The 15367-nt window shown below is 43.0% G+C and overlaps 1 protein-coding gene across 1 annotated transcript in view; it reads right to left on the reverse strand.

Annotated features, from left to right (window-relative positions):
• Positions 1 to 401: 401 nt before the first annotated feature.
• Positions 402 to 15367, reverse strand: part of ERI1 (exoribonuclease 1) — an 80675-nt gene continuing 65709 nt past the window's right edge. Inside the window, exon 7 of the mRNA XM_032288318.1 lies at positions 402 to 1217. Coding sequence (XP_032144209.1) covers positions 1116 to 1217 — 102 coding nt within the window. The 3' untranslated portion in view covers positions 402 to 1115. The remainder of the gene's footprint in view (positions 1218 to 15367) is intronic.

Genomic DNA, 15367 nt, shown 5'->3' on the forward strand with positions numbered 1-15367 from the left:
GGTGACCAGGAGCGGAAGAAACCCTGATCTTCCTGAGCTCTGAAGGTACAGCCAAGAGTCCCCACTCAGAGCCAGTGGGGCTCCTCTCTGCTTCCTCCACATAGGACATTTTCTTCCCCCTGAAATTTGCATCATCTGGGGGACCACAGTGAACTACCAGTGGCCCGTGGAACATACTCTGTAAATCCTTGTGTCCAAGTCATTCTCAGAAAAAGAAGGAGAATCTTAAGTTCCCTAGTGGAAAGAGATCTAGGTTGGGTGCAGTAGCTCCCACTTATAATCCCAGCACTTTGGGATGCCAAGGCAGGAAGCCCACTTGAAGCCAGTAGTTCAAGACCAGCCTGGGCAACATATACCAAGACCCCATCTCTACTTATATTTTTTTAATTAAATAAATAAAGAAGATGAGACTGGTCTGGAATGTGCCAGAATCAACTTTCCCCTTGGCCTATATGTTTTACAGGCAACAAAAAGGCACAGGTGAGAGAAACTCAGTGAAAAGGGGAAAGATGAGAGTGAGGTAGGAACCATCTTATTTCCCTAATCTATTTGAGGAAACAGCCTTAGTGATGGTGAATAACTTGCCAAATATCACACAGTGAGGAAGTGGCTGGACTACAGTTCCTCCCTAAGTCTGACTAACTCTAAAGCCAAGACCACTACATTAGACGGTACGTGCTAACCCTGCTGCTTAGAAACTAATGTCATGCTGCACTGCAGGGTAAAAGGAGCACGTAGTGAGCATACTGACTCGCCCACATGACCTGGTCAGGGAATGTGCTTGGCCTGTTCTGCAGAGACACTCATTGTCACCTCCCTGGTTAAACCCTCCAGCACGCTATGATCCAAAGGGAATGACGTGCATGTGAGCAATGAGATGGATTCCCTGAAATCACCCAGGAGAACAGCTCCTGACTCAGCTGTGAACAGGAGGTGTGCTGTTTTCAAACAAAGGATGACTGGCAGCCAGTTGAGTCCAAACAAAGGGTGACTGGCAGCCAGCTGAGTCCACAACTTGCACTTGTTGAATGGGCATTGCTCCCCCTCTGCGCCATCTCTCCCACCACTTATAAATGGGTGCATGGGCAACACACAGAAAGATACACACTCTTAATCTACCACAGTTTACACAAACTTCTGCTTGCATCACATGTCAAATTTCCTTCCCACATGAGCTGTGTTTTGCTGGTCCCCACTTCTGATCCTTTCCTCTTTCTCTTTAATGATAAAAAGAATGTCAAGAGCTTTACCAGAATGGGCATAACTGGGGCTAATGGAATATAGTAAATGCAACTTCAGCAACATTAAATAGTTTGATGTCTCATAGTAAAGGAAGTGGGAATGGTGAATTTGGCCTGAGTTATTCAGAAAACACTTTAATTAATTAATTAATTAATTTTAATTTACAGAGGCTCAGACACAGAGCAAATGCATGCACTGGTGTTCAATGCAGAGAAGAGAAGGTGTCATCACCTGAAATGAATTCTGCATTCTTCGGGGTCAGAAGGCTTCCTTTTTGAATTGACCCCGACCTTGCTGAGTTTACCAACTTTCCTGGCCACGAGGTTCATCAGAAATCCGCAACGATTTCATAAGTAATTTCTCATGAAACCTCATACCACAGCATGAGTCACAAATGTAGCTCTGTGTATCTGAAGGAGTATATATCATTCTTTTTAAATCTGCCAGGAACAGGATGATCAACTTGTCCCAGTTTTCCTGGGATTTTCCCTATTTGTATCAAAAGTCTTGTATCCTGGGAAATCCTTCAGTTCCAGGCATACCGGAGTGATTGACCATCCTTCCCAGGAAATGAGGAAGGAGCAGGGGGTCCTTAAAGCGTTGTCCCTACCAGAATCTGCCTCGTTCCCTCTCTGCAAAAGTAGGGAAGCTGTAACCCTGTGGGACCTGGTGCTCCCATCCAGCTGCATGGGGAAGACATTTATGTCAACTTGAGCAGAAGGTAGGGTATCTAAATTTATGTATTTAAATATGTCATTATCTTTCCCAGCTGAGATGTCTGTATATGCATGTGCATTAAAATACATATAATTATACAAGTAATACATGATCACTGAAGAAAAATTAAAAATATAAGGGCAAGGTCTGGTGGCTCGTGCCTATAATCCTAGCACTTTGGGAGGCTGAGGTGGGTGGATCACCTAAGGTCAGGAGTTCGAGGCCAGCCTGGCCAACATATTGAAACACTGCCTTCACTAAAAATACCAAGAAAAAAAAAAAAAAAAAATAGCCACGCTTGTAGTCCCAGCTACCTGGGAGGCTGAGGCAGGAGAATCGCTTAAATCTGGGAGGTGGAGATTGCAGTGAGCCGAGATCTCTCCATTGCAGTCCAGCCTGGGCAACAGGAGTGAAACTCTGTCCCCCAAAAAATAAATAAAATAAAATTTAAAAGTAAATAAAAATAAGATGAAGGTGAGGGACAAGGGGAGGGGGAGCATTAGGACAAATGCCTAATGTATGCAGGCCTTAAAATCTAGATGATGGGTTGATGGGTGCAGCAAACCACCACAGCACATTATATAGGTATATGTATACCTATATAATGAACCTGTACATTCTGCACATGTATCCCGGAACTTAAAGTACAATTTAAAAAATATAAACAAAAAATGTTGAGAAGATGAGAAGGAGGTCAAAACTACTCATAATCCTACCACCCAGCGCTAACTAGTTTAAAAACTAGGTAAAAGTTAGGGCCAGGTGCAGTGGCTCACATCTGTAATCCCAGCAGTTTGGGAGGCTAAGGTGAGTGGATCACCTGCGGTCGGGAGTTCGAGACCAGCCTGGCCAACATGGCGAAACCCTATCTCTACTAAAAACATAAAAATTAGCTGGGTGTGGTGGCACGTGCCTGTAATCTCAGCTACTTGGGAGGCTGCGGCAGGAGAATCACTTGAACCTGGGGGGTGGAAGTTGCAGTGAGCCAAGATCACACCATTGCCCTGCAGCCTGTGCAACAAGAGCAAAACTCCATCTCAAAAAAAAAAAAAGTAAAACTTTGAGAACTTTTTGGTGTACACTTATAGATTATAATGTAGGCATATAAATGGGTATACATAATAGTAAGTCCATTGCAGGAAAATATACAAAATGATGCTTTGATGTTACTGTTCATTCAACAGTAAGAATATTCATCCATGCCAATGTGAATGTTTTTAAAACATTATGTTAATGGCTACATAATATTCCATAATATGTGTATATCACAGTTTGCTCAACCACATTGATTAGGTAGGACATTTAGGCTGTTTTCCATTTTTTACTGTTATAAACACTACTGAAACCAACGGGCTTGTTGCTATATCACTGAACACATCCTTACTTATTTTGTTACTGTGCATTCTTAAGAGTAAAACTGTGGGCCAGGCATGGTGGCTAACGTCTGCAATCCCAGCCCTTTGGGAGGCCAAGCTGGGCAAATCATGAGGTCAGGAGATCAAGACCATCCTGGCTAACACAGTGAATCCTCATCTCTACTAAAAATACCAAAAAAAAAAAAAAAATGAGCTGGGCATGGTGGCATGCACCTGTAGTCTCAGCTACTTGGGAGGCTGAGGCAGGAAAATTGCTTGAACCCAGAAGGCGAAGGTTGCAGTGAGCCAAGATCACGCCACTGCACTCAAGCCTGGGTGACAGAGCGGTACTCCTTCTGAAAAAAAAAAAAAGTGAAATTGTGAGTCAAAGAGAATGCATTGGTTGGTTGGCTAGCTGGCTGGCCAGTTTTGAGACAGAGCTCACACTCACCCAGGCTGAAGTGAAGTGAAGTTCACTGCAGCCTTGATCTCCCTGACTCAAGAGATCTTCCCACCTCAACCTCCAGAGTAGCTGGGACTACAGGAGCACACCACCACACCCAGCTAGTTTTTGTATTTTTTTTTTTTGTAGAGACAGGGTTTTGCCATATTACCCAGGCTGGTCTCAAACTCCTGGGCTTAAGTTATCCTCCCACCTCAGCCTCCCAAATAGCTGGGACCACTTGTGGAGGCCACCACGTCCAGCTAGTTTTTTGTATTTTTGTAGAATTGGTGGTCTCACCATCTTGTCCAGGCTGGTCTTGAACTTCTGGGCTCAAGCAATCTGCCCACCTTAGCCTCTCAAAGTGCTGGGATTACAGGTGTGAGCCACTATGCCTGGCCCACTATCCCTATTTTTTAGCATTCATGGCAAATGCCCCAGTCTAGCCAGACAAATTTGGACTTGAATGAGGACCGGAGTTATTTCCTATTAGGATAAAATTATATTTTCTGTGATTCCTACTGGTTTCTCAAGAGATTATCTTCTAGATTTACACACACCAACACACGCGTGCTCATGCACACACTTAAAAAAAGCATCTTGATCAAATACGAGTTTGTTAAATTTGTCCTGAGCATGAAAATTGCCTGCTGTTCTGTCTCTCACAGACCTCAGCTAAGGAGAGACTGCCATTTTATGAACACCAATCCCAACAGCTACACTTTGTTATAAATTAGTCTCACGTATCCTGTTTAATTTTTATTGACCCCTCCTCTTTTATTGTCTCATTATTTAAAGTGAATCTAAAGCAGTGGGGCCCCAAGCTTTCTTTGTTAAGGGTAGATAGTACATATTATAGGCTTTGTGGGTCATTATGGTCTCTATCACAACCATGACACTCTACTGGTTTAGCACACAAGCAGAGAGGCAATACATAAATGAATGAGTGCAGTTGTGCTCCAATAAAAAGTTATTTCTAAAAACAAGCAGTGGAGCCAGGCATGATGGCTCAGGTCTGTAATGCCAGCACTTTTGGGGGGCCGAGGAGGGTGAATCACTTAAGGTCAGGGGTTCGAGACCAGCCTGGCCAAGATGGCGAAAGCCTGACTCTACTAAAAATACAAAAAGTAGCCAGGCATGGTAGTACAAGACTGTAATCACAGCTACTCGGGAGGCTGAGGGAGGAGAATCACTTGAACCTGGGAGGCAGAGTCTGCAGTGAGCCAAAATCATACCACTGCACTCCAGCCTGGGTGACAGAGCAAGACTCTATCTCAAAACAACAACAACGACGAAAGCTGTGGGCAAGATTTAGCCCTTAGGCTGAAATTTGCTGATGTAAATCACCTAGGGTTTGTTAAAACGCAGATTACTAGGCCCCATCCCAAAGTTTCTGATTCACGAAGTTTGGGAATAGGTCCAAGAATCTGAATTTATAAGTTTCTAGGTGATGTTGATGCTGTTGGTTGGTGGGCTACGGGGCAGTGCAGGGGGGATTACACTTGAGAATGACTGCTATAGGGTTGTCCCGTAAACCTGAAGTACTCAATAAATTATCATATTTATAATACGACATTTTTCTCCTGACTGAAGTGCTTGTGTACATCTCTCCTCTTGGACTTCTTTAGAAGGTTAGAATGATCAGCTTTTGTAACAGTTCAGCTACTTAGTAAAAGTCGGTAGAATCCCTCTAGCTAGTGTGTAAAGGAAGGGGTTTATTAAGGTAGTTAGGGTACTCACAGACCCCTTGGAAAAAGCAGGAGGAATATTTTCCTGGGTCATCTTCTAGCAGCAGCTCCCAGAATGGCACTACCGAGGTGTCCTGATGCCATGCACCCCACCCCTCCTGCTTCCTCCAAGCCCAAGTGCAAGTCAAAATCTCACACCAAGAGGGTCTGATTTTCAAAACTGAAGTCCAGCGTCTGAGCTGTTAAGTTAAGGGAGGCTGGAAAATGCAGATTTGCGGATTTGGTATCAGGAAAGCAGATAACTACACAATTATACAAACGCGGGGCAACAAATGTTCAGATTTGGAGCAGCCACTGTCCATACAATTCCACCACTGGAAAAGAAAAGGCACAGTGAGAAATAGAAAGTTACAAAGCAATAAAGCTCCAGCTCTCAGGAATTTATTTCAAAATAATGGGGTTAGAATGGACAGACATGTGGTGGAATAGATGGGGCAATACTCTTTGAGACAGGGTCTCACCGTTGCCCAGACCAGAGAGCACTGATGCCATCAAGGCTCACTGCTGTAACTTCAAACTCCTGGGCTCAAGCGATCCTCCTGCCTCAGCTTCCCAAGTAGCTGGGACTAGAGGTGCACACCACCACACAGGGCTAATTTTAAAAAAATTATTTTGTAGAGACAGAATCTTGTTACGTTGCCCTGGCTGGTCTTGAACTCAGGAATTCAAGAGATTCTTCCACCTCAGCCTCCCAAAGTGCTGGGATTACAGACATGAACCACTGTGCCAAGCATGAAGCAGTATTCTTCCTCCCCCTCCCTCTTTTTTTACAGGGCCCATGCAAATCTCTGTATCATTTCAATTTTAGTGTATGTGCTGTCAAAGCCAGCATGATGAGGCAGTATTGATTATGAGCTGATGATTGTTGAGGCTGGATACTGAGTACAAGGAGGTTCATTGCACTGTTCTCTCTTCTTTGTTATATGTTTAAATTTTTTCTTAATAAAGGTATAAAAATTTAACGGCATCAAAAGCAGAAAGAAAAAGAATGGAGATAAACATCGATCTCTGACCCCTAGATAGTATGCTTTCTCTTATTATGGTATACTTTCTCTAGGGAGCATATACCACATAATAAAGATCTTTGGACGGGAGTTACTGTCAGAGCACAGCCATTGTTTTGGCAACACTCCCAAAGGAATAAAAGAAGTAATGTCTTTCACTGAAAGTAGGTCAAGGTAAGGGATTATGACCACAGTCATTGACTTTGCTTCCCTCTGACAAAGGCGAGGCGACCACTTGTTACATTCAATGGAGTAATAAAAGCTCTGATTGGCTGGGCTCTTCTAGGGTTACCAGCAAATAAAAAATGCAGGGCCTCAGTTAAAATTAAATTTCAGATAAACAGCAAATAAATTTTTTTCAGCATACTTGTGTCCCAGGCAATACTGAAGAAATGCTTATGCAAAAAATTTATTTGTTGTTTACCTCAAGTTCACACTAAAGTGGGTATTCCATATTTTATCTGTCAACCCTACTTACATGACTTATACCATATAGGATATTCCATCCTCCTCACTTTTCTCCAATGCATTCCATGTCTTAGTTCACCCCACACTGACTAGACTGGACTCTGTAATTATAACTCTCTGGGTATCTCATCATTAACTTTCCCTACGTTCCTAGAAAGGCTTTTTCCCAGATCTTAGATAAGTTCAAGGTAGACTTTCTCTCTGACCTTTTGGTCCCTGAAGGGAAATGGGGAAAGACAGAAGCCATTTGCCTCAGGGTTCCCAAGCAGGTGCCTACTCTCTAAGATGAGGAGCCCAGATGTAGGTACTCATCCGTTTCTTTCAATATCCTTTCAACACAGCAGAGACTGAGACCCTCAATAAGTACAGACCATTCCTGCTGTTGCATCCTTGATACAGATATGGACTTCAAAGGAAACAAAGAATGATTTCACGCTGGAAATAAGGAGATAGCACCTCATCCAGCTTAACTCTCATTTTGTCAATGTCGGTTCCAGATTATTAGCACCACATAGTCAAGGTTCCATGACAGAGAATCCCTTACATCTTTTCCTGCCTACCGGTGACTCGGCAACTCATTAGCATCTCTACTGGAAGTGAGCCAGAGGAAGGAAGTGATATAACACCATGAGTCAACATGTTACTTACCAGAAGTTCTGGTAAAAGGAGTAAGAGGACGACAAAGAAAATAAGAGTCTTAGGAGATCGTGGGGCTCTCCATTCTCCTTCTCCTCTAAACCGGGCTCATAGTGGACCTCCCCTGATGAAGGTTCTAGAGAGACACTAAATTCTGTTTCCTGGAATCGTAAGAAATATCTACCATTCATATTTCCCATTCTACTCTGAAGTTAAACAAACGTTAGAGTTCTAATGGGGTGGGGAGATACAGTAACTTTAAAAGGTGGCTGCAGGGCCTAGATGGACTAAGATGAAGGCAGAATTCTTCATACAGAGAGAACAACTTTTGTTCAGAAAAACAATATTAATTGGTATATTTGGTCTTCCAGTATTGGCTAATGAGAAGTCTAGACAGAGAATAATTAAATGGCTTGTTTTGCCTAAGAAATGGAGTTGTTTTAAGTGTTCCCTTTAGGGAGGGAAGACAGGAATTTTGAGAGCTATAGAGAGAGAAAGAATGAAGAAATAGGTAGCAGAGGGGAAGAGGGATCCCAGAGAACTTATCAGGGGAAGGATGGCCAGAGAGAAAATGGCTGAGCTGGCAATGCCTGAGGGATTCCAGCATCCACTTTAAAAAGAAATGATTTATTGTGGGAAATTTCAACTATGTACAAAAGTAACCAGACTCGTATAAAGAACCTCAATGCACACTGGCCAGCTTCAACAATTATTAATGCACAGCCAATCTTGTTTCATCTAAAATGCCCCACTCACTCATCTCTCTCCCATGGATTATCTTGAAAGAACCTCCAGTGATAGTGTTTGGCTCTGTGTCCCCATCCAAATCTCATTTCAAATTGTAATCCCCATGTGTCAAGGGAGGGACCTGGTGGGAGGTGACTGGATCATGGGGGCGGTTTCCTTCTGCTGTTCTCATGATAGTGATTGAGTTCACATAAATCTGATGGTTTAAAAACCTCTCTCACCTGCTGCCATGTAAGACATGCCATGCTTCCCCTTCCACCATGATTGTTAATTTTCCTAAGGCCTCCCCAGCCATGAGAAACTGAGTCAATTAAACCTCTCTTGTTTATAAATTACCCAGTCTCAGGTAGTATCTTTAATAGCAGTGTGAGAAAACACTAATAAATCCAGATAGCATGTTTTATCAGTGAACATTCAGTATAGCATTAAATTTTAAGTAGCAGCCAATTCTGGGCTGTACTGTCTGCCCCTCATTCTCTGCACCCCCTTCCCACCCCCATTTAGCTGATATCCACACTAAATGCTCGTTCCTGCAGGAGCCAAGTGAGTGGTGCCTTGGGGGAGGGGGAAAATGAAGGAGTGCACAAGGTCCACATTGGTGATGATTCCACACTCAGAGCTCTGAGCTGCTAGAACCCAAAGAATCATCTAGAAACCAAGAGACAGTGGGAGATAAGGCAACAGCAAGGTGGAACAGGTGAACATGAACCTGGTGAAAACCTGCAGGAAGATCAGGGTAAAGGTACTGCCCTTCCCAAAGGTGGGGGTGGTGCCCAGTCCATCCTCTCAGGACATCACATAAACATGGACACTGGAGGCTCCTAGACACTCACAGCACGTATCCATCCAGGCTACGTGGACTATATAGTCGAGAAAGTAAATGGACTTTGATGTGAGGAATGCAAGTCCTTTTAAATTATCAGGCCCAGGGAGACATTAAAATGAGACAGCAATCACGTCCTACTCCCCTCTTAAAACTGCTTTCTATTGCCGCAAGTAGCTGTAAATTAACCTAATAATGCCACATTGAACACTATAACCACACCCTATAGCCTAATAATGTATAACCAATCACTAATCAATGTTATTTCTGTAAGCCAGTTCCTGACAACTTTGTATCAGCCCTACTCCCTGTTCCCCAAAATTTTTTTTGTCTTTAAAAACCTGCTTATGTGCTGGCACAGTGGCTCACACTCGTAATCACAGCACTTTGGGAGGCCAAGGCTGGAGGATTGCTGGAGCCTAGGAGTTCAAGACCAGCCTAAGCAACATGGCGAAAACTTGTCTACAAAAAATACAAAAATTATCCAGGCCTGGTGGTGTGTGCCTGTAGTTCTGGCTACTCTGGAGGCGGAGGTGGGAGAATCACCTGAGCCTGGGGAGGTCAAGGCTGCAGTGAGCCATGATCCACTGCACTCTAGCCTGGATGACGGTGAGACCCTATCTCAAAAAACAAACAAACAAATAAACAAACAAACCTGCTTGGAACAAAGATCGAATGGAATTCATACTCAAGGCTACTTGGGTCTGAGTCTTCCCAGCAGCTGTCAACCCTTTGGCTAAAGTAAACTCCTCCAGTTACATTTTATGCCTCAGCCTCTTCCTTTTAGGTTGACAGTCGTTTGAGCTTTAGCAAGTTCCTCTTTTTTACTAGCCCATTCTGGACACATTTTAAATGAGAGTCATAACCAACATTTTTGCATTATTCAAAATAGCTTCAAGAAACCAGGAACCTGTCACATATATTTGTTTTCTTCTTTAGAACAATGCATGTGTTTAGGGAAAATGAAAACAGTCTATAGTTGAACTCATGTTAGTGCTTTCCAGAATCAAATGGTCACAGACACTCAAAGCTCTTCTCCAGGGATAAGGGGTTAACCTTGCCTTCCAGTGCTTCACTGTCCGCTCTCAATGTTTGCTACTCCACCCCATTGTTCCACCCTTTTACCAAAGGCCTGCTGTCAGCAATGTTTAGTAAATAGCCTTTTTAACAAAAGTGTCATTTCTTTCTCATATTAAAATTCCATAAATCTTTTTTCCCCACCCCATGAGTTTTTCTGACACCCATAAAGAATTTTCCTTTCAACATCCTGTCTTCTTGCCTTCTCCACTCAAAGCTTTACTTGACACCTGCCTTCCAGGTAAGACAACACCCCTTAGAGCTCGTAATCTTGCCAAGTTAGTCGTTAGACTTCTTTATCCTGATAAAATGTTTGCTCACTCAGCACTAGTAGCGATCCTCTCCCCTGAGAATTGAGGTCTGTGTACTTGTTAATGATCCCATAATGCCCCTGTAGTCTCTATAGGACAAGGGCCCCACCAAAAAAAAAAAAAAAAACAAAACACAAAGATAATCTTTTCTTAGAGTCTTGGTTCTCAGACTTTGAGCATGCAGCAGATACCCGGAGGGCTTTGTTCTAACAAAGTGTGCTGAACCCCACACTGAAGTCACTGATTTAGCAGGTCTGGGTAGACCTGAGAATATGCATGCACATGTACAGAGGAAAATGACTTAGTCTCTGGCTTCTAGAAGGATGCAGTCTAATGGATAAAACCCTCTTTTGATCTGGGTAGCACTTCAGAATTTGAAAATCTCTGTCATATTTATTAGACTAAAAAAAAAAAAAACTCACAACTGTGTTAGGGGAAGCAGAGCCTGGACTTCGGGTTAGAAAACTTGAGTTTGAATTTCAACCCTACCAATTATTACCTCTATGATTATGGTCAAGTTGCTTAAACTCTGAAAGCCTGCCTGAGTTATCTGCAAAATGGGAATACTACTCTCCCAGGTAGGCAATACTTGGGTTTGTAAAAATACTATACGAGCTAAAAACAAAAATGCTACACAGATACCCAATTAGAAAAAAAGACAGGGCGGGTGTGGTGGCTCATACTTGTAATTCCAACAGTTTGGGAGGCCGAAGTGAGTGGACTGCTTGAGGTCAGGAGTTTGGGACCAGACTAACAAAATGGTAAACCCCTGTCTCTACTAAAAATACAAAAATTAGCTAGGTGTGGCAGTACATGCCTGTAGCCCCAGCTACTTGGGAGGCTGAGGCAGGAGAATCACTTGGACCCAGGAGGGGGAAGTTGCAGTGAGCCAAGATCACATCACTGCATTCCAGCCTGGCAGACAAAGGAAGACTCTGTCTCAAAAAAAAAAAAAAAAAAAAAAAAGAAAAAAAGAAAAAAAGATAGGCTGGATCAGTCTCAAAAAGACCATGAGAGTATTATGGGAACACAGGAAGAGAGCAGTGCATTCACCTGGCATAAAGAAAGGTTGGATGGGTTTGGTGTTGGGGCTCAGAAAACAATTCCCCAAATATGCTGCTTTGGACTTAAACTGAGAGTACCTGGGGAGCAGCAAATGCAGAGAAGGGCTTTCTCTAGCCTCTCTTATCTGATTAAGGGAAGTTCCTCCAGAAGAATAGTGATCAACCAGGGAAGATTAACTCAGGAAAATAGACTGAAGGTCTGACCTCTTGCTCAGAGAGACTTTTAACATAGGCTACCAATTCATTTGTCTGAGGGCTGCTGCCCGAGACACTTTTTCTGCTTTATAACCAGACAACACAGCCTTTGTTCACAGTGCATTTCCACCCCTCTCCCTCCCTCACCTCATCACCACCACCCTCCCGGAGCCCCCAGCCCCTATATTTTTCTGTGGGGTATAAAACCTTCAGTCAGCTGGTCCTCCTCTGAGTCATAGTTTGTGTGGCTCCTGTGCACATGTGCACGTAATAAATTTGTATGCCTTTTCTCCTATTAATCTGTGTTTTGCCAGTTTCTTCCAGATACTCAAATTATTGAACCTTTAGAAGGTAACAGGAAAGTTCCTTTTGCCTCTACATAGGTTTCATGAAACAGACAGAATTTTTGCTGGGCCCTAAAGGTTTTCAACAGGCAGGGAATTAAGCAGGGGAAGAAAGTGTCAGGGAAATGCATGCCACATTTAAGAACTGGAGAATGTGGGAAAATGATTAATCTGATGATATGGCTGCAAAAGAAGCGTAAAACCACAGAAAGCTTTGAATACCAGGAAAAGGAGTTTCAGCATGCTTTGGTAGGCAATAGGTAGCTAATAAGTGTTCTGACCAGCAGATGAGTTATACTGGTGTGAGTATGAGGTAGACTGGAAGTAGAAGAACATAGATGCATCAAAAGCTGTTAAGTCCACATTCTTTAACAGCTCTCCCTACCACCCACCTTTGGCTTTGTTCCTGTCCCCCCACCTTCCATTGGTGTGGCCTTATAATAAATCCCTATCTTCTAAATCATCAACTCTGCCCCAGAGAGCTCCTTCAAAGGAGAGGCAGCTCTCCTGTGGTCCTGGCCCTGCCTTCTGCAACACTACAGGAGAACACACATATCCCCCCTTCCTCCTAAAGATTCTTGGCAGCCCTCTTATGCTCATTCAGATTTCTCTTCCGGTAAAATGTGCCGTTTTTTCAGCCATTTCTCACTGAAGTGGCTTTTCCACCATTCTAGTTACCCTTCTCTGGATATTATGTAGTTTCTCTCACAGAAAGAAAAGCACATGTTATTACCAAAGGCACTAGATAATTTAAACAAATTCTTGATGGGCAAATAAGAACTTAATCCCCTACCCACTTCTTTTTCTTGCTGGGTAACTTCACTGGGAGTGCTTGAGAGAAAGTCAAGTTCAAGGCCCAAGGGAGTTCTCACCTGTCTATGGTATCATTTACACGTTGGCACCTTGGTCATATTTAAATCCTTCATCTCATTCTGACTTAGGTTTGCTTTGACTTACAGATGAACCCTAGATGTTGTGTATCTTTCCCTTAGGGAATTTTATGGATGCCAGTCCTGTAATTTACACCCTTTCTTTTATACCCTCGTTTTAGGGGACAGAACCGTGTGTACATGGCATGCTTGTATTTTCTCCTTTAGATTTTCTTTTTTTCGGCTTCACACAGTGGCTCACACCTGTAATCCCAACACTTTGGGAGGCCGAGGTTGGAGGATCACTTGAGCCCAGGAGTTTGAGACCAGCCTGGGCAATAAGTGTCTCTACAAAACAACAGCAGCAAAAATTAGCTGGGCATGGAGGCAAACACTCATAGTCCCAGCTACTTGGGAGGCTGAGGCAAGAGGATCACTTGAACTACTTGAGACACTGGCTCAACTCCAAAAAAAAAGTGAAAAACCAACAAAAAGAAGAAGAAGAAAAACCTGGGTGCAGTGGCTTACCCCTGTAATCCCAACATTTTGAGAGGCTGAGGCAGGAGGATGGCTTCAGCCCAAGAGCTTGAGACCAGAATGGGCATGATGGCAAGACCCTGCCTCTACAAAAAAGAACAATAAGAATAAATAAAAATGCTTAAAAGATTTTGTTTCTCTTTCACTATAATAGTTAACCTCTGGTTGATCATTACATTTTATCCCTTTAGTTCATTTTCATTTTCCCTGAGCCTGAAGGGTTAACCTGTCTGTGGTTGATAAGTGCACACCTTGGGAATTCTTTGTGGCTTTCCTAAGCCCACCCTAAGTCTCTTCAGAAGCAACAACAAAATGCATGGCTAATAAATTTCCACTTCTAATAATAGGGTCAATGCTATTTCATATGAACACCATGTTCATAACTAGAACAAAGCATTGCAAAAAAAAATTTTTTTAATTTTTAAAGGCCATCTTCAACATGCGATATTAGCCTAATGTATACAAAGAAGTCCTCAAAAGTGAATGTCTTTAGCTGTGTTATTGTTATAGTATACTCCTCTGAATGTCTCATCAGTCTCCAAACCCTGAAAATTTTTCCCAGTACGTGTCTCCCTCATTGCCTCACAGTATGTAACACACGTATCCATGGAAAACGAAGGACAGATTGGGTTTTTGCTTTGGGTAGAAACACATTTCTTTCCCTGCGAAAGTGAAAGATCTGTCTGAGCTCAGCTGATAAAACAAAATGTTTTGGTTTGATAAGATTTTTCTTCTGTGTTGCTTGGTGTGGTGACATACTCAGATTCATTTAGAAAACAATTTTTACTGACTGTGACTCATTAGAAAGAATGTCGTGTGCTGGCATTTCATCACTGAACAGGGAATCTTGGCCATATAGGGCCTTTGGCTCAGATATGATTCAGGAAAGAAATAATGGACTTCCATGGGACTGGAGGAATGCAAGTAAACATGCAGTGCCCCGGTGCTCTTCTGTGTCATCTCACTGTGGTGTTGGTGGGGACAAGCTTGCTCCTGTGACTCCGAAGATTAAGCCCACATCAGAACACACCAGGAGATGCTGCTTTTCCCTTAGAAGGACTGACAATCTAAGAAAATAATGTGTGCTATTAATCAAGGCTTTAGGAATTTAGAAATTTTTAAAAAGGAAATATTATAGGAAGTTCCCACATAAATGCAGGCACAATAAATATAAAGTACTAGCTGGGCCCAGTGGCTCACACCTGCAATCCCAGCAACTTTGGGAGCCCAAGGTGGGAGGATCACTTGAGTTCAGGAGTTTGAGACCAGCCTGGGCAACAAACTGAGACCTCAGCTCTACAAAAAAAATCAAAAAATTAGCTGGGCGTAATAGTATGTGCCTATAGTCTCAGCTACTCAGGAGGCTGAAGCCAGAGAAGTGCGTGAGCCCAGGAGGTAAAGGCTGCAGTGAGCCATATTCTTGCCACTGCATTTCAGCCTGGGTGACAGAGCAAGACCTTGTCTCAAAAATAGAAACTTAAATTTAAATTTAAAAATATGGGCCAGGCACAGTGGCTCATGCCTATAATCTCAGCACCTTGGGAAGCCAAGGCAGGCAGATCACTTAAGGTTAGGAGTTCAAGACCAGTCTGGCCAACATAGTGAAACTCTGTCTCTACTGAAAAAATACAAAAATTAGCCGGGTGTGGTGGTGCGTGCCTGTAATCCAGGCTACTCAAGAGGTTGAGGCAGGAGAATCGCTTGAACCTGGGAGGCAGAGGTTGTAGTGAGCTGAGATGGCACCATACTATAGTATGGGCAACAGAGCGGGACTGTGTCTCAAAAAAA

The sequence above is a fragment of the Sapajus apella genome, unplaced genomic scaffold (genome assembly GCF_009761245.1).
Source record: "Sapajus apella isolate SASKATOON/1434 unplaced genomic scaffold, GSC_monkey_1.0 scaffold21, whole genome shotgun sequence".
NCBI classification, from domain to species: domain Eukaryota; kingdom Metazoa; phylum Chordata; class Mammalia; order Primates; family Cebidae; genus Sapajus; species Sapajus apella.